Genomic DNA, 18,038 nt, shown 5'->3' with positions numbered 1-18,038 from the left:
TATTAATTTTATAATTTTTCTTTTTAAATGAATAAAGTTTTTCTATTGGCTTGGTATATTCGATATGGAGGACCCCACTGCTCACTGCTGCACTTATGGGAACTTATATATATATTTCCTTTTCTTGAGAAGCTGTGAAGAGAAAATCCAAAAAACAAAACATAAATGAGAAAGAGACGAGGATGTTGACAACTTTAATGTAGTTCCTTCTCATGTAAGTATTGTTTGGTTCCATGGATTTCATTTTTGGGATATTTCTCTCTCTCTCTCTTTCTCTCTCTCAAATCTTCACTGAGAGAATCCCCATTTTATCTTCTTTTTATGCTTTATTCTTCTCTAAAGTCTAAAGTAAACTAAAAAAATCGCTTTTTTATTTATTAGCTTTTCTGGGTCGCTTTGTTTTTTGTTCTAGATTCATGGGGTTCTTATGCAATATAGCAAGTGTCCACACGCAATGAGTGCTGCTTCCACTTTTTTCACCTGGGTGAGTTTAAGCGTTTCTGTTCATGTTGTGCATGTACAACATTTTCCTTTGATTTTTTCTAAATCTTTATTATGCTGTTGTTTTTTCTCTCCTTACTCAACCTGGTTTTGTTCACCCCCAGTGAAATGGTACCAGTTTTTTTTTTGTGATTGATCTTTGATTATTTTCATGGATTTTCTATAATTTTTGGAAGAAGGACTTTGATATGATTTTTCATTGAACCTTTAGTATTGCAAAGTCCTTAATCTTGGAGAACATGTGCTTCCTTTTATTTTCCTTTATTCTTCCCATGGCTTGATTATTGTGATGGATTTGATTTGATAATTGATAATTGATACTGCTTTGGAGCATTAATTTTGGAGTTAATTCTGTTATAAGTGGGAGATAATATAAGCTTTTGTAGATACACTTTTTGGTGTACTGAAAATGTTAGCCACTGTTCTTTTACCCAAGCACTTTGATCTGTGTCCTAAGTAATATATCTCCTTTTCTTAGAAATCTATCTGTCTCCACCTTATTGAATAATCCATTGCTTTAAAACCTTATTATAATGATAAGGACAATTTCACTTCAGTATTATGTGCTTATCAGGTTCAATAAGAAATGCATATACTGTGCAGTTTTGTATTCCTATCTGTGACCTATATAACATGAGGATTCTAGTTTAGCAAGTCCAATGTTGCAGTAAATTCACCCTTAATTCCTAAATTTCTTACTTATATTTTCCTTTCATCGCAATAGAATTACATTTCTAGCCTTCCCTCATAACGTTGAACTAGTCAACTCCCTTTCTTTGTGATGGCAGCAGCTGTGGATTCCCGTCTTTACGTAAACTGTATTGAAGTCTGTAAGTTTTTTTTGTTTTGTTGAGTGTAAATACCGACAGTGTGGTGCATGGAGAGTTGCTTAGGCGATGAATCTCTGATCTGTAGCTATACGTTTTATACATTATATGTTGGGTGGCCTAGAAAAATTATTTCAGCTATTAACTGACAACATTGTTTTTGCTCTGAAAACTTTAACAATCAAATTAAAATTGGGTGGCCTTTTTTTGCAGGTTTTTCCTTTCACTGGAATTAAGTCTAGGACTATGCTACAGCTTGTTTAATTGAAAGCTTTACATTATCATTTATGGCATTATTGGGAATGGGTGCAAATGTGCAAGACAAGGGCTATTTTCCGGGGTATTCTTCAACAAATGACCTCAGCTTTGACTCTGAAGGCAGCACGTGGACCTCATCTAATGTTAACACTGAACTAAAGAATGACCGCCGCCACATTGGTTCCTGGCCAGTGTTATCACCTTGTAACATTTTAGGCTGCAATAAGGAACTTCTGAAACAGACAATACTCAAGCAAGAGGCTGTATTCAGGGACCAAGTATGTTGATCGAACAACTTCTATTCTTAGACTTGATTCTGTGATTTTTTGTCCAGTTCATTTCTGCATACAACTACCAAGAAGAACTTTTTTGTTGTTGTATTTTATTCAAACATATGATTTGTGGTGCAGTAAAAACATAGCGCATTTCCAGTAAAAACAACACTTTAAGTACCCAAAGAACTTTGCCTAAGTTTTGTCCTTCACTCAACGTCTCAACCTTTCGTGTTGCATTTTTTTAGTTAAACACATGATTAAAAATGTTTTAAGATCTTCTGGTAGCTAACAACTTGAATTTGTCTAAGCCTAGTCTCTGTGATGCTGGAGAAGAGTTCTTAATGCAATCCTAAAGGCTAAAGGGTTTGAGGTAGTTGCTTTTAGAAGACATGGATAAAGTGGATTTTAATTTGGAGATTCAATTTTTTAGATGAATAATATGTATAAAGAGAATTGTTATTCTGTATGTTAGAGTAATGATTGTACTGTGAATAAATAGTATAGCGTAAAAAGGAAACTTTATTTTCGCCTATCAAAATATTTTGAAAATTGATTCTCATTCATTTTATTTCCATGCTCAGTTCATCTTTGTTGTTCATGGGAGTTTGTTGTTTCTGACAATGTGGCTCTCTAATGTGCTTGAATACCCATCAAACTCTTAACTATTTCTTATGTCTTTGAACTATGTCATTGCTCTTCAGATTCACGAGCTCCACCGTATTTACAACATGCAGAGGGAATTGATGGATGGAATTAGAAGGAATGAATTATGTAAACATAATTTAAGGTTGGAGGCGTCACGGTCAAGTTCTTCTTTGTCGTCTAAAAATGCCCAAAAGATATGTTTTTCTCCAAATTTGCCGTGGTCAACTGGTCAATCATCTGCTTTAATTGATGGAAGTATCCGGCTGCCAATGGCTTCTGCCCAAAAAAAGAGCAGGCAAATATGCCCTGGTCCTGCTCCATCTGTAACCGAAGAATCTTTAAAAGACTCTAAAGTGGCCAAGTACAGAAAAATTGGTAAAAAAATATTGGATCTTCAACTTCCTGCTGATGAGTACATTGATAGTGAAGAAGGTGAATGTTTGGAAAATGACAGGGTTACTGAAATGCTCCATGTGTCAGGTTACTCTTTAAATAGAATTTCTCAGGTTGTCCATGATAGTAATGATAAACCACATGGAACTAAGTCTCATGGTTTTGCTGACTTAAATGTACCACGTAACCTTAAAGTAGATGCAGCTGCAAAGTCTTATGATTTGGGAGGGCTTGCACATCATAGGAAAAATTCCTTTTATGATCTGTCGAAAAGAATAACATTGGGATCTCAAAATTTTCCCAATGATGTCATCCAGAATCTGAACAAGAGGCCGGGTGTTGAAGCTTTCTCGGCTAACCTGCAACCAAACCCAGAGAAGAAACATGAATGGCTGTCCAATGGTAATACTGCTAGTAGGAACTTGTCTCCAATAATATATTATATTCTCTTATCTCCACAATCTGATCAACTGCTAAATTTAGCTAGTTCATATACATGTATGTATAATTATAACTTTAAATGTATGTTAACGAATGTTAAGTCCTGTAATTTTCAGGGGAAAATGGTGGCATATTGGATTCTTTTGGCAAAGGTATTTGCCCAGAAAAGAATCCTGGTTCAGTAGAATCATTAAGTAACAATGTGGAACAATTTAATGGCCATCGAGGTTTTCGTTCATTACATCAAATTAACCAAGGATGCTTTTGGACAGAGAGAAAATTTTCTAGTGGTGAGGGCTCTGGACTAACTCAAGGTTCCGCTAGTAATGGCATGCCTGGACCAAGCTGTGCATCACATACAGGTTTTCCATTTCATATAGTTTCTGGGGCTGATATTGTAAGTTCTGGGTTTTCACCTGCAGAGTTATGGAAAACACCCGTATCTGATTTTGGCCAAAGCTCGATAGCAGTTCAAGAACTCGGTACTAATGATCCAAACAAATTTCATAACAGTGGTTCATCATATAATCATGAGCTTGTGAAGCATGTTAAGGGCTCTGAAGATGTTGGGACTTGCAAGAATCTAAACCTAAATATTACACCTGGTGATTATTCTGATACACCAGTATCTCAAAGAATTCAGATTACAGGTGAAGAAAATGGGCTTCAGGATTCAATAATTGGCTTGTCTTGGCTTAAAGAAAAGCCTGTATGGAAAGGAAAGCCTCATGTGTCATCTGATCTGCAATGTTTTGAGGTCTTGCCCTCTGAAGTCTTTCGGAACCAATCCAAAACTCGAAGCATTGAAGAAATTGAGAGAGGCTGCATATTTGATGTAACATCACCCCGTGAACATGTGCCTCACTTGGGGAATCAGATGTCGGCCGATAAGCTGAATAAAAGTGAATCTTTAGCAGGTCTTATTGACCTGAATTCATGCATGATTGGAGACAAGAATAAGCCAATGGATGTCGATTTCAAGGCACCTGTGAGTCCAGAGAACAAGGAATGTTCTCCACCAAGAGGAGAATCTGATGAAAACCAGCTTGAAGTTCTCGTCCAATCGGCAGAACAAGAGGATGCAGAAGTGCAAGAGGAGCCAGTCAGAATTGCAGCAGAAGCTTTGGTTTCCATATCAGGATTTGTGGCCCATGATAGTTTGCAAATAACAACTTGTTCATCATCTGAATCTTTTTTAAGTAATCCTCTGAACTGGTTTGCTGGAATCGTCTCCGCAACAGTGAATCATCCAGAGAATGAGATTGAGGAGGATTTCAGCTGTAAGGCAAAAAATCTCAAGGAGTTTCTGCTTGATGGCATGGATTACTTTGAATACGTGACCTTAAATTTGACCGAGACAAAGGTCGATAACTACTGCCGTAAGAGTGATGGCCAAACTGAGCAAGTAAGCAGATCAACTTCGCCAGCTCAGCTAAAGAAGTGCCGGACGAATAGGGGGAGGTGGCGGAAGGACTTTCAAAATGAAATCCTCCCAAGCCTTGCTTCTCTGTCACGATACGAGGTGACCGAGGATCTTCAGACCATAGGAGGTCTTATAGCTGGTGGTACTCATTCAGAAATAGGTTCTCTAAGAAGTTCTGGTAAGAATGCATTGGCTAGAAGGAGTAAACAATCATGTGCTTCAATTTCTAACAACACAAACTTGAAGAAGCTAACTAATAGCACTAAATTGGGCATTGAGAAAAGGGTCTTAACAAGTTGGGGAAAGGGATGTAGAAAGAGAAGGGGCCAGAGAGTTCCTACCACTAATCCCAAGTTTATTTTGAGAAATATATAACTGATTCTAAGAGTATGTTCTTGTACATTTGATGAGTTTTTTTTATGAACTATAGGATGGTCTTGTAAATGTATTACATATACAATATAATGTGAGTATTGTAACTGAAGGAATAGAAAAAGAACATTAATATATGTCCTGTTATTTTAGGAATGGTATGTATTAATTATTCTCATGCAGGAGATGGAACATCTTTTATATCCTTGTTTGCTTGTTTTAAGGTTAAAATTGTATCAAGTAATATCCAAGGGAAGTCTCAAGTGTTGAATCCATATTAAGATTATAATACGAAATAATGTCTTATTATCTAATGCAGATAAAAAAATAGAGGAAATACTTATTTTAGTCTCTCATATTTTTCGACCTTATCTGTTTAGTCCTTCAAAGAAGAAAAGACCTAAAATGGTTCCAAATTTTTTAAATGTGGGTTAAATTAGTTCTTTTGGGGTCAAATTAGTTTTTGTTGTAAAACAATGGTAAAAATGATTAATTTGATCCACATTTTAAATGTATATTTACTCAAAAAAAATATTACAATGAATTGAAATTAAGAAATCTTTTGCTGCTAACTGTACTAAACAACGGGTTTCAATAAGCTATTTTTAGTGAACAGTTTATTTTCAACATTTGAGTTGAATTTTCAAAAGCTAAATTTGAGCATTTTCACATTGTTTTTAACTTAAAGAATCAGTACATGGTTGTCTCAACAAATATAGTTATTTGCATGTGTTGGATTTGATGAGTTCTTTCAAGATCAACTACATTTCCCAGTCATAATTTCTTGAAGTTGTTTTTAAATAGTTTATTAAACAATATTAAAGTTGTTTTCCATGAACATCTACATTTATCTTTAAATATTATTCATTCGAATACCATTCATCAACATTTTCATATTAATTATTCTCATTTCTGACGTGTTCATCTTATTACCGGTTTGACAGTGCCTTCTTTCTTTCTTTCGTTTTCTTCCAACAAACGAGCCAACTCACCTAACACACCACCCTTTTTGAGTTTGTATTGAACCATTCTTCATGCACATTTTCATACTCCATCATTCCCTTCTTTCTTTCACCTTTTCTTTTTAACATAAACCACACAGTTCTATACAATACAACAAGGTATGTATCAATGTTTCATGTATTATTATTCTCTTCACCCATAATCCCATGCATGCCATGCATTTTATTTCACCAACTTTTTTATAGGACTAAATTTATTATTGATGATAAAATCTATATGCAAATTGTACATATCTTATGTTGCTTTGAGTCTTTGAAGTGAAAATATTCTTATATGTTGGAAGGGTCTTTGAACTTGTTGCTTCATTCTGTATCAGTGATGACAGAGGTGGTGTATGAGAAAATTGAGGCTGAATATGATGATGAGAAAGCAAATCCTATTGAGGGATTAATTATCAAAAAGGATTCGCCGAAGGCGATTTCGCGCTATCTTAGTGGTCGAACAGGTTCCTGCCATGATGCTTGCAAATATGGCACTGAACGTGCCTTTGAAGCGAAACCATGGAAAACAATCAAGAAAAAAGTGGCTACAAGAGAAAGTAAAATAGAAGTTCCACAAGAAGATGTAACTTGTTTCGCAAGGAATAAGAAGTCGGGAAGTTCGAAGCCTTCTCCCGTTTCAAAAACCGGAAAGTCCAATATTCATGTTGAGATCATCAAGGAAGTAATCACTTCAGAGAAAAATTCAACACCTTTAGAGGAAACATATGTTTCCATTGAGCTTAATAACAGTGGCATAAGGCAAACACAATCTGAGCCATCTTCTATTTCAGTGGAGGAAGTTTCGAAAAACAAAACAAAAAGGGAAATAGTTAAAAACAAAAGTGGTTATGGCTCAAGCAGCAGAAAGGAAACTGCAACAGAAATCAGAAGCAAACAGAAAAGGACATCTTTAATTGGAGGCAAGGAAAAATCAAAGCTACGAAGTAATCGTTTGTCTCTAAAACATAGTGCCGAGAAACCTTCAACCTCAAGTTCTAAGCCTACCAAGAACTTGACAGAAGAGTCTTCGATGAAGACTAATTCGAATGTTGAAGAAGCCAAACCTGAAGAACTCGAAAGCAATGAGAACCTTCCATTCATTATGCAGGTCATCGAACTGACAAATGCAGATTTATGTGAGAAACCTACACAGGCCTGTGATGCCAATAAGGTGCCTTCACCACCACCCTCTTCATTAGGGGACAGAAGTTTGAAGCAGACCATTAAGAAAAGTAGTAAGTTAGGCGTGTCTACTGCATCTTCAAGGAAAGGCCTTAAACACGGAATTCTTTCAAATATGTCTCATATATCCTCTGGGGACAAAGGCAAGAGAAACATGCTTCATAAAACAGGAAGTGCTTCAAGATCACCATCAGTACTATCATATATTTCCTCATCCAACCTTTCACTTGGAAAACTAAATGTTGCTACTTCTTACAAGTCCAACAGAACAGGACACGGTTCTGAAGGTGAAAATGTGAAGGTGGGGTACAAAATCAGGCCAAAACTGAGCACAATAGTTGGGGCAGCAAATATGGTTGTTCCAGCCCGGAAACTGACTTTTAAGAGAGGAAGGGTGCTTGAACTTCAACCTCAGAGCAATAACATTGCAAGGAGACTCAAATTCAGGCCAGCGCGCCTGCTCGGTGATGACTTCCAAAACAATGTAAATGGTACTATAAGAAGGATCATTACAAGTAAAGAAGGTGATAATAGTGAATCAAATGCTGCAAATATCAAAGCTGAAAAAATTGTGTACAAATATCAAACTGTGGAAGGAAGTAAAAGGAGAAGCATTGTGAGGAAGATTGGTGAAGACAGAAGCAAGATAGATGGTTCAAAATCAGGATCAGAGAAAGTGGTTTCGAGGCGTGAAATTATCGTTGGGGAGAAATTAAACCCACGTTTGTATAATAATGTGATTGAAGAGACTGCAACCATGCTTGCTGGGTTAAGGAAGAGCAATGTGAAGGCTCTAGTTGGTGCATTTGAAACTGTTATCTCTCTTGATTCTCCTCGAGCAGAGGCCACTCCCGTGGAAGTAAGCACACCTTGTTGAGCTACCTCGGATCATTTAATTGTTCTCAACTTCAACACTTATATAACTGTGTTACGCCGATAATCATGTATGGGAGAAAAATGCATGAGGAAGACATAATTCTGAGATTGACTTTGATCACAAACTTTGTGAAACTGCACCTGTTTGTGGCTTGGATTGACAATGTTGTTTCCTGTGTTTGATTGTTTCCCTTGATGCCATTAAGATTTGCTGAGTCGAGACGATTTCACTGGTTTGCATTAAACTGTTCGTCATTGCTGATATATTTATTTATTTATTTTTGGCTTTTTGCTTTAAACTTCTGTATATATGATACCCTTTATGCTAAATAATTTTACTAGAGTATCATTTGTATTGTGCTTTCTTCATTCACATTTTGACATCTCAACTAAATTCCTAGTTACAGTGAAGAGAAATTCTCTTATAAATCATCAATCAATAACTGATACATTATCACTTTAAGTATCATACTAGAGGTACTTCACTGGTAATTGTATGACAAATTTACTTATTATGCAACAGCAGAGTTCAGCCTTAGAATGAAACAAATGTTCCAAAGTTTTGATCTTTAAACAAGTACAAATCTGACTAGAGCTTCCTCAAAACTAACCAAACGATTAAAAAGAACAAAAAAGGGTCACTTAAAAGATGTGATGTATTAAAAAGGAAACGTTCTTTTCAAATGGAATTGAGGCCAAAATATGTGAAAACTTCCCTTGAAAAGCTGAAAGTTTACAACCATAGAAAGATTGAATATGACCATTTTTATTCAAATTATATCACAACCAAAACAATTTGAGTAGGCTAGCAAGCATTACATTAAATATGAAATTTGAACACCTGTAATAAAATGAAAAACAGTTTGAGCAACAAAGTTTGATGTCATCTCATCTTGCATAATATATGTCTTAGTTATGTGTGTTGTATTGTATCGAATTTCCGAAGCCAGGTTAGAGAAGAAATGGTTTGAACCAGCATTATATTTACTAGCAGTTTTATTTCCAGGGCCTTATTCTTGAAACGAAAACTTGATCCTATTAAGAATTGAAGCGTGAACATTTCACCTAGACCTTCAATGTTCTAATGTTCCAATGCTCTCTGTAATTCTGCCAGCAATGAATCATGTTCACAAATTTAAAAAATAGAACTCCAAGAATAGAATTGAAGCAAAAACCTTCTTCCTTTCCATCCGGTGTTTGGCCTGAATATTTTTGACACATTCCCAAGAAAGAATTTGTGACTTTATCTTCTTATACCTGAAATTTTTTATTACATATATAAGAAGAAAACTAAATACAGGTTTCCATTTAAGAACCATGTTTACATAATAGGTAATATATTTTATAGAATAAAACCATCATTGATTAAGTTGCTCATGCCATTAGTATTGCCACTTTTGAATCATTTCTATCATGACACTAAACACATGATGTTTTGGTGATTGTGTATCAGAAAAGGACACTCTAGAATACAAAACCAATGACTTCTCATTAATAATCTCAACTTACTGCCCCTAACTAAGCCTTAGTCCTATTAAGTGGATACTGCCCTTAAAGATGTCTCAAGAAAATTAACTTTTCAGTATTTTATACATGGTCAATAAACTGCAGCTATTCCTTACTTCCCTCCTTGGTAATGGAAGGTTATAATAGCACGTTTACAGGGTGGTTGTGGCATAGACATATATTTACTCATTTTGCTTATCACCCCTTCTGTCAAAATGGATTAAAAAAAGTTCCAACTAGTGGGATTAAACACATTATCCCAAGTTTAAGGAATCCATTATGGTGTGTACTATGTTGCAAAGATATATATATATATTTAAATAAGTAAAAAAGTATACATTTAATTTTTTAAGATAATATATCCTTTTATAACCTTTTGGCACAAACCATGACAAGATCCTTTAAAAAATGGGGTGGTATAATAGAAAGATTCTTGGAGGCGTGAAGGAGAACTAACACATGCATAATAAGCTAAACACAAGACAATATTACATGATAATGATATAGCTTATCTGTACTTGTGTACCAGACAGATACATGTGAGATAGTTCTATCTATATAGATAAAAAAAACAGAACTTCATAGTGGAGGAATCGTTGACCAATTATTCTAATCTTTATTATAATAAAACGTTTTCTAACTTTGACTTTGATAAATAATTAGCCTGAACTTCTGAAAAATGAGTTGTTTCAATTTTTACACAACTATAACAGTAAGATAGGAACATACTTGTTTAACATCAAAATCTATATTCAATACACTTTCTAATGAAAGCAAAATTAATATGCTATTACTTATGTATTAAAATTTTGTGGAATGTCAAACCTAAATCAACAACATTCTTGCTGGAACCAAAAGCAAACAAGACTTGGTCCAAGGAATATGTTACTAGTGGAACAAAGTATAGCTTCTCCATAAAGGCAAGACAACCATAAAAGAGACCACTTGCAATATCAGAAATTTGACACAAACTATTGTTTATCACAATTTTGTGTGTGCAAGTGATATATCTTTATCTTTTTTTCCTACAGGGAATTGCTATAACTTACTCAGTTGAAAGCTTATATCCATATCTTCAAACTATCTGATACAGAAGATTGCAGGTATGCAGTTGCAGCATCAAAATATCTGTATTTGACTAAACAAACATTTTATCAAGTGAATTGGGGTTGGATCCTATTTCAGTTTATCTACTAATGGGATTGCACCTAGCCTTGTTTATCTTTCTGGCTTCTCTTTGTTCGACTTTAAGTAAACACGTTGAACATGGTTCAATTCAAGTTGATGGAGCTCAGGCAATAGCCGAAATTGATGATAACTTTATCTGTGCTACTATGGATTGGTGGCCTCATGATAAGTGTGACTACAACTATTGCTCCTGGGGATATGCATCTGTCACAAATCTGGTCAGTGTTTTTGTACCCGAACTCTAGAAATCTTTGAGGCAGTTTTAGTCATTATTCAATGTGTTTTTTTTTCAGGACTTGTCTCATCCTTTACTTACCAAGGCAATCCAAGGTCTGTGATTGTTCGATATTTCGCATTATATATGTTTGATACTAAAGATGCTATGTTTTTTTTACAAGAGTAGTATATTTTTCTGAATATTTACTTTGACCATGATGTTATTCTTTCCATAATGGTTGCTTGATAGCCCTGAAGCCTTTAAGGATAAGAATTGGAGGTTCTTTGCAAGACCGAGTGATGTATGATGTAGGAAGTTTGAAGTCCCCTTGCCATCCATTTCAGAAAACGGAAGGCGAATTGTTCGGATTTTCAAAGGGATGTTTACACATGAATAGATGGGACGAGCTCAATCATTTTTTCAACCAGACAGGGTGAGAATTTTTAACACTTACATTGTTGTTTTCTTGAAGCCAGGGCAAAAATGTGAATGATAAAGTTAAATCTTTTTATAGGTTAAGCTGTAACAAAGTCATAACATTCATTTGCAGGGCCATGTTAACATTTGGCTTGAATGCACTCTGTGGGAGGAACAAAGTTAGTGAGACTATTTGGGAAGGAGATTGGGACCCGTCAAATGCTAAAGATTTGATAAATTATACTATTTCAAAGCGATACAAAGTCGATTCATGGGAATTTGGTAAGGAAACAGACACAAATATTTGTTTATATTCATATTTGTTTCATTGGATGTGGATCTTATTTCTGCATATGCTGTCATAGGTAATGAGTTAAGTGGAAAAGGAATTGGTGCTAGTGTTGATGCTGCACAATATGGAAAAGACTTGAAAAATCTTAAACAAACTCTAAATACATTATACCAGAACTCAAAGTTCAAACCTTCACTTATAGCACCAGGAGGATTCTATGAAAAGGAGTGGTTTGATAAGCTTCTTCAGGCTTCAGGTTCTGGCACAGTTGATGTGTTGAGTCATCACATATATAATTTGGGCCCAGGTTTGTTCTCACTTACCTAATCCTTTCTACTATACTCATCCTTAGTGACTATTTAACATTGTAACATATCCAGATAATGCATGTAAAAGAAAGCAATTATATGGAAAGAGTGAAAGTACTATCTCCTAATTCTTCCCTAAAAATGCAAACTTTTCTACACATTGAAACTCATGCAGTGGTGACTGGTATACTAAATTAAATATCTGAGATTTGAACTTTTCTTGTACCAAAGATTATATATTTTGTTTACTTGAAAATGCTATTGTATGTTCTTATTAGTTTATAAGTTAGTTTCCCTTGTACAGGCAGTGATGATGAGAGTCTTGAAAACAAGATTCTAGATCCTGAGTACTTAAGCGGGGTAGAATCAATTTTTCGCAATGTTGCAGAAAGCATTCAAAAAAATGGTCCTTGGTCTTCTGCATGGGTAGGAGAAGCTGGTGGGGCATACAACAGTGGCGGCCGTTATGTTTCTAACACATTTGTTGATAGCTTTTGGTAATCCTGGTTCTTGCTTCCATCATTTTCTGTTCTTTTTAAGTTCTAAAGCAAGAGTTCTAATGAATTTAAATTACTTATAGGTACTTGGATCAACTTGGAATAGCATCCAAATACAACACCAAGGTTTATTGCAGGCAAACCTTAATTGGAGGAAACTATGGACTTCTCAATACCACCACTTTCACTCCGAATCCTGACTACTACAGGCAAGTTTAGATTGAAAAGAATTGTGAAATGAATGGAACAAAAAGAGAATATATATATATATATATAGTGCTTAACAATTTACATATCTAATACTATGTTGTGGTCTTGTTTCTAAGCAGTGCACTTTTGTGGCACCAGCTAATGGGGAAGAGTGTTCTTGCAGCATCTAATGATGCATCTTCACCTTTTTTACGCACTTATGCACATTGTTCAAAAGGAAGAGTAAGTGCACTAATTTAGTTCAACTTAGAGGATGGTACAGTGTATAGCAAGGTTCCTTGTTCTGTATCTGATGTTTGACATTCTTATCAATGTCACTGTACAGGACGGTATAACATTACTGCTTATCAATTTCAGCAATCGGAATCGATTCATTCTCACAGTTGGCGGTGGTGAGAATGTAAGTAGTGGAATAAACGAAGACGCCAAAAGCATCCGCGTAGAAAAATCATTCTCTTATCGCCTGAAGAGAACGTTTTCTTGGGTTGGAAGAAAAGGATCAGATATCACATTCAGGGAGGAGTACCATTTAACTGCAAAAGACTACAACCTGAGAAGCCAAACCATGATGCTAAACGGTATTCCACTAGAATTATCAAATGATGGAGAAATTCCAACAATGACTCCAGTACAAAGTAATGTACATTCTCGCATATCCATTGCTCCTTTATCCATTGCATTTATTGTATACCCCGATTTTGATGCACCAGCTTGTAATGGACGCAAAAAACATTAATATGAAGTTACTTGAATCTTATAGATTAGGAATTAGGACTACACTATGGGGTTGTAATTGTAAATGGTATAGCAGTCATTTCTCTTTTCACTTTGCTTCACAAGAGGAAGAAGAAAGTATTATCATTGATGAAAGCAGTCATTGATGAAACTTTCTTGCATTGATTGATTAGTGAGTTCAAGCACTTCCTAACAGAACACCAATAATGATATTGAGAGAGAAAAATAGACTTCATAAATTAAAAATGACTAATTTAACATCTTTGTACACATTGAAACCAAAATGTGTCTTTACACTCATATTAACATAAGTTGGGACAGGTACGTTATTGCATGATAAATACATGAATTCATTGAAAGAGTAAAATGAAACTTTGATTTAAGAATATGACCGAAGTTTTACATCATATCAATACAAACAATTGTCTTGTATTGATAGATCCGCTACAGCATTATGAGAAATTGAAATGAATTAATCAAACTTATTTTCCAAGCAAACGACGGCCGCGTTGATTGGCACCTTTGACACGGGAATTCAACACATCCATATCATCCTCTAGATGATTCAGGGCTTTGTTTTGTCTGCCAATCAACATATGCAAGAAACCCTTGTCAGTGGATTACACATGGTGTTCAAGAATCATCAAAACCAAAATTAGAGAAACAACGAATAGAATAATGCAGGCTGGACTAACCTCTCAATTTCAGATCCCATGTTGATGGTCATTTCTTTCAGATCTACCAATATATCACTTATATTGGACAGTGCATCATCTTGCTTCCCCTTTTCAACCTGTTTCAGGACATACCTCAATCCATCATTAACAATAAAAGATGAAGATGAAGAGAGCCTAAGTGGTTAAGCAAGAAAGGTGAAGAGAAACTAAAGCATTGTTATGTTTAGTTGCTCTCCCGATAAAATTATCGATTTTTACAAATAAAGCTGATTTTCATAGCTAAACTATAGTGCAGTCGCCAGGATTAATGACACATTAAAATGAAAGAAACTAAAGCACTGCTATGTTTAATTGGTTGTAAACAACAGTCATCGAATCTTTGATACAAACCTCAACTTTTTCAAGTGCATTTGTTGGTTCCTGAGGTGCTGTTCGCTGCATGGCCTGCGTTTTGTGCGCAGAAGTTAATCCCAACTTCTCTCTCTGCTCCAAATGGTTACCCTTGCTTCTGACTGGATCATCTGCATACCATGAAGCACATTATTTTAAGCACCCCAAAATAATTAAAATTAACAAGGCCAGCAAATGCAGAGAAAATATTAACCTCCAAAGATAACAGGGCCTCTAATCGAATGCATCTTCTTTGGTTTCCAATTTTTGCTGAAGAGGCCACCAAGGCTACCTAGAAGCTTTTCTCCCTGTAAGCAGCAACAAGATAATCAAAATTTAGTCACTTTTAATGCAGAGTACAAAATTGAATGCTCTTTTCAGAGGGCTACAAAACAAAAGAATGTCATGAAGCAAAACAATGTTTTCATCACAAAGGTGAAACAACATGAAGAAGCCACCTTTATAGAAGCATTGAAACAGGTTTATTAATTAACTAGGGCATAACAAGGTTAATACCCGACTTAAATCCTGATTGATATCAGCAGCGGCATAGTGAGTCCTGGTAATTTGTTCTCCCTGTTGATGAAGGGTATTTAAAGTTTGGGTAGCATCCTCACGTATTCTCTCTGCTATCTTCAAACAATTGTTGACTGATTCCGTAGTCTCTTCAGCCTTGTTAACGGCATAGTCCTCCAACTCTTGCACCGATTGATTCTCCAATCCCCCAGAGACACGGAAATCATTCTTGTACCTGTTTCGGCCTGCTGATCGAAGGACATATGAAGATGACGAAGCACTCTTATTAGCATCAATGTGATCAAAAGGGTTAGTCTTGGCTAAAACATTCCTTGATGAATTATAGTTTTTGTTATCCCTTGTTCCATCATCAGAGTCAAATGGATTGGGCCCAGATTGAATTGGATAGACATGACCACCAGAGTTAGGTTTAGCACCTTTTAGAGGAGATCTCTTTGAACCAAACATTATGTATCTTATTGCAGAACTGAGACAAAAGATAAGCAAATAAGAAACAAAAGATAAGTTTCTCCCTGAAAGGGCAAAAAAAATGATATTAAGTCAATATGCAACAAGAAGGAAATGGAACCTAAATATCAAATTATTGGTCCCCGCTTATTACATAAGTAAGGGGCTTATTCATAAGATAGTGCAAGGCTTAACTTGATAAAGTGCAAGTGCAAAAATGGACAGAATACAATAGTAAAGAACCACAAAGAAAAGGAATTGTCAACCATTGACAAGGACCCTGAAAGATTATTACTTTTTGAAAGCATGGTGTCTCAAAGTCGATGAAAACAAAGCAAGAGTCGTTAAAACTATTATGTTTGGGTGTAAGAATAGAAGAAACACACATGAAGATAGAAAATTGAATGTTAGATGATCATATAAAAAAGATGTAGAAATATGAACAAGAATAGAAAAAGATAGAAAACTGAACAAGAAATGATAAGTATCGCAATACCCAGATGGGGTTAAGGACTTCTCTCATCAAAATAATAATCAAAATCAAAACTTGTACAAGAGAAATGAAGAGGGTACCTGTAGAAATCCACTGACTGTGCAAGAAAGAGTTGTAACAAATTGAAGCGAAAAATAAGCAATTTGAACAAGTGTAGTGGATTGTGAGAAAAGGTAGAGTTCTTAAACAAGTTTTGGGCAATGCAGAAGGAATATGCAAAAGGAGGAAGGGATTTGGTAGAAACTACAAAGTGTCAAAACTCAGAGCGACGTGTTTTTTGGTTTAGTCACACGCTCTTGATTTGTTTGGACTTTGTACCCAATATTTATCTAACATTTATTCATTATAGTATACTAGCATGCTCACACTAATTTAATTTAGTATCAGCCCATTTACATTTTTATTTTTTGATATCAAATATTTAAATTTTGTATATTTTATTTTGATAAATTAGAATATATTTTTTAAATTCAATATACTTATATTATATTTTTATTAAGTGCACGTTATATTCTATTTTTTTTGTCTTTTTCAATAGTCAAATTAAGATGAAGGTGATTAATATATTGATAGTGATATATGATTATATATTTTTTGTATAGAAATTAAAAATTGTCAAGATTAAAATAATAATATTATACCATGGTGGTAGTTATATTAGGTTTTCCCTTTATATATAATAAGTATAGATATTGTAAGGTGGAAAAAATCAAAATAATATAGTGTATAATTTTTATTATATTATATATCATTTTTATTTAATCATTAGAAATATTGTTCAAGAAATGTAATATATGAATGCCTATAAATTATTCCACAAGCAAAAAGTACATAAACATTACATTTATATAATATATATTATTTTATTATTTGTTTGAATTGGAACTTTGAATGAATCCAAGTGGAGAAACTTTTGAACATGTGCTTTTGTTTGAATTGAAACGTTTCCAGATGGACATTCACAACTCCTTACATGGTAATTCGTTCACCCCTTTGACATGCACATTTATCTTTTTTCTTTTTCTTTTCATTCATTTTGCTATTTTTATTATTTTTTTATTCTTGTTTATGGAACATTCTAAACAATTTCAATTAAAATAATGGTGGAGCCAATTTACTTAGTGAATAAGTATTGTATATTACTATATTATTGGTTGATTAAATAGGGATCCATACAAGAAATGCAACATATAACACCTGCATTTTCCTTTTCGAGATATGAGTAAAAAATTTGTATTAATTTTTTTAGATTTATCTAAAACTATTTTGGATTTGTTTTTAAGGTGAGTATCCTTAAATAATTATTAATTTTTTTTCTTGCAACAAATTATTTTATTGGTTATCATATAGATGAACTAATCTATATCATTTGAAAAATAAGTTGTATAAAAATGTTATTGTTAAATACAATGGTATCTTTATGGCTCTTTATCTTTAACAGACAAAATTGTATAAAGTAATAATTTATGAGTTCTATATATTAATATCGCATTATATATATAGTTAATCATTATTGATATTATATAAATGGATGATATAGTCATTATTGATATAGTAAATTTATATGTTAGAATTAGATGATATCATATAAATTTTATATTAACAATATATAGATATTACATTTTTTTAATAAACAAATTAACCAATAGCCAATAATATCTCTTATTTACTTTAATAAGCATTATTTTATTTTGCTTTCATGACTTAATAACTATATTTATCAAAACCTTGACCATTAAATATGGTAATCACATTATTATTTTTATCGTTTTAATCTCTTTCTCCTTTTATCTCTAGCTGTATACTTATCCTTACTTTATATGTATCATTACTACAAAGTTATATTTATATATTACTATATTATATAATATAATATATATAAAATTAACAACAATAGAATCTATTTTATTTATTATATTATTAATAA

The 18,038-nt window shown here is 34.0% G+C and overlaps 4 protein-coding genes across 9 annotated transcripts; 3 read left to right on the top strand and 1 right to left on the bottom strand.

Moving 5' to 3' along the window:
- LOC109363035 lies at positions 134-5,286 on the top strand. Of its 4 annotated transcripts, XM_019609201.1 has the most exons (5): positions 274-484; positions 1,542-1,864; positions 2,563-3,301; positions 3,457-3,492; positions 3,613-5,286. In XM_019609201.1, exons 2-5 carry the CDS (start codon positions 1,616-1,618, stop codon positions 5,136-5,138), a joined length of 2,550 nt encoding a protein of 849 aa, XP_019464746.1. In that variant the 5' UTR covers positions 274-484; positions 1,542-1,615; the 3' UTR covers positions 5,139-5,286. The 4 variants fall into 4 exon arrangements, with proteins under 4 accessions (XP_019464745.1, XP_019464746.1, XP_019464743.1 ...); XM_019609200.1 differs by lacking the exon at positions 274-484 and adding an exon at positions 134-214 and having other exon boundaries at positions 3,457-5,286; XM_019609198.1 differs by having other exon boundaries at positions 3,457-5,286.
- LOC109361782 lies at positions 6,400-8,446 on the top strand. The gene has a single exon (XM_019607322.1). It carries the CDS (start codon positions 6,432-6,434, stop codon positions 8,196-8,198), a length of 1,767 nt encoding a protein of 588 aa, XP_019462867.1. The 5' UTR covers positions 6,400-6,431; the 3' UTR covers positions 8,199-8,446.
- On the top strand, positions 10,759-13,584 carry LOC109361472 (heparanase-like protein 2). 2 transcript variants are annotated; one of them, XM_019606938.1, is made up of 10 exons: positions 10,759-10,836; positions 10,950-11,109; positions 11,185-11,221; positions 11,453-11,541; positions 11,659-11,807; positions 11,891-12,124; positions 12,430-12,622; positions 12,706-12,831; positions 12,952-13,054; positions 13,158-13,584. In XM_019606938.1, the coding sequence occupies exons 2-10, from the start codon at positions 11,015-11,017 to the stop codon at positions 13,566-13,568; spliced, it is 1,437 nt and encodes a 478-aa protein (XP_019462483.1). In that variant the 5' UTR covers positions 10,759-10,836; positions 10,950-11,014; the 3' UTR covers positions 13,569-13,584. The 2 variants fall into 2 exon arrangements, with proteins under 2 accessions (XP_019462483.1, XP_019462482.1); XM_019606937.1 differs by lacking the exon at positions 10,759-10,836 and having other exon boundaries at positions 10,895-11,109; positions 11,358-11,541.
- Positions 13,897-16,342, bottom strand: LOC109362723 (SNAP25 homologous protein SNAP33-like). Of its 2 annotated transcripts, none has more exons than XM_019608716.1 (6): positions 16,192-16,342; positions 15,151-15,637; positions 14,849-14,942; positions 14,635-14,765; positions 14,263-14,360; positions 13,897-14,149 (listed from the first exon to the last, which is right to left on the bottom strand). In XM_019608716.1, the coding sequence occupies exons 2-6, from the start codon at positions 15,616-15,618 to the stop codon at positions 14,050-14,052; spliced, it is 891 nt and encodes a 296-aa protein (XP_019464261.1). In that variant the 5' UTR covers positions 15,619-15,637; positions 16,192-16,342; the 3' UTR covers positions 13,897-14,049. The 2 variants fall into 2 exon arrangements, with proteins under 2 accessions (XP_019464261.1, XP_019464260.1); XM_019608715.1 differs by having other exon boundaries at positions 15,151-15,645; positions 16,192-16,278.

Source organism: Lupinus angustifolius, chromosome LG12, assembly GCF_001865875.1.
Source record: "Lupinus angustifolius cultivar Tanjil chromosome LG12, LupAngTanjil_v1.0, whole genome shotgun sequence".
NCBI classification, from domain to species: domain Eukaryota; kingdom Viridiplantae; phylum Streptophyta; class Magnoliopsida; order Fabales; family Fabaceae; genus Lupinus; species Lupinus angustifolius.
The sequence above is the reverse complement of the archived record's forward strand: the minus strand, read 5'-3'. Positions and strand labels throughout refer to the sequence as shown.

What these genes read in the sequence shown, in the direction of transcription:
- LOC109363035 (XM_019609200.1), top strand. Translation starts at nt 1,616, where the DNA reads ATGGCATTATTGGGAATGGGTGCAAATGTGCAAGACAAGGGCTATTTT. An exon ending in AGGCTGTATTCAGGGACCAA is followed by an intron (nt 1,865 to 2,562) that starts GTATGTTGATCG and finishes ATTGCTCTTCAG; the next exon opens with ATTCACGAGCTCCACCGTAT. An exon ending in ACATGAATGGCTGTCCAATG is followed by an intron (nt 3,302 to 3,456) that starts GTAATACTGCTA and finishes TGTAATTTTCAG; the next exon opens with GGGAAAATGGTGGCATATTG.
- LOC109361782 (XM_019607322.1), top strand. Translation starts at nt 6,432, where the DNA reads ATGTTGGAAGGGTCTTTGAACTTGTTGCTTCATTCTGTATCAGTGATG.
- LOC109361472 (XM_019606937.1), top strand. Translation starts at nt 10,900, where the DNA reads ATGGGATTGCACCTAGCCTTGTTTATCTTTCTGGCTTCTCTTTGTTCG. An exon ending in ATGCATCTGTCACAAATCTG is followed by an intron (nt 11,110 to 11,184) that starts GTCAGTGTTTTT and finishes TTTTTTTTTCAG; the next exon opens with GACTTGTCTCATCCTTTACT. An exon ending in CATTTTTTCAACCAGACAGG is followed by an intron (nt 11,542 to 11,658) that starts GTGAGAATTTTT and finishes ATTCATTTGCAG; the next exon opens with GGCCATGTTAACATTTGGCT.
- LOC109362723 (XM_019608716.1), bottom strand. Translation starts at nt 15,618, where the DNA reads ATGTTTGGTTCAAAGAGATCTCCTCTAAAAGGTGCTAAACCTAACTCT. An exon ending in AGGCCCTGTTATCTTTGGAG is followed by an intron (nt 14,766 to 14,848) that starts GTTAATATTTTC and finishes CATGGTATGCAG; the next exon opens with ATGATCCAGTCAGAAGCAAG. An exon ending in ATGGGATCTGAAATTGAGAG is followed by an intron (nt 14,150 to 14,262) that starts GTTAGTCCAGCC and finishes GTTGATTGGCAG; the next exon opens with ACAAAACAAAGCCCTGAATC.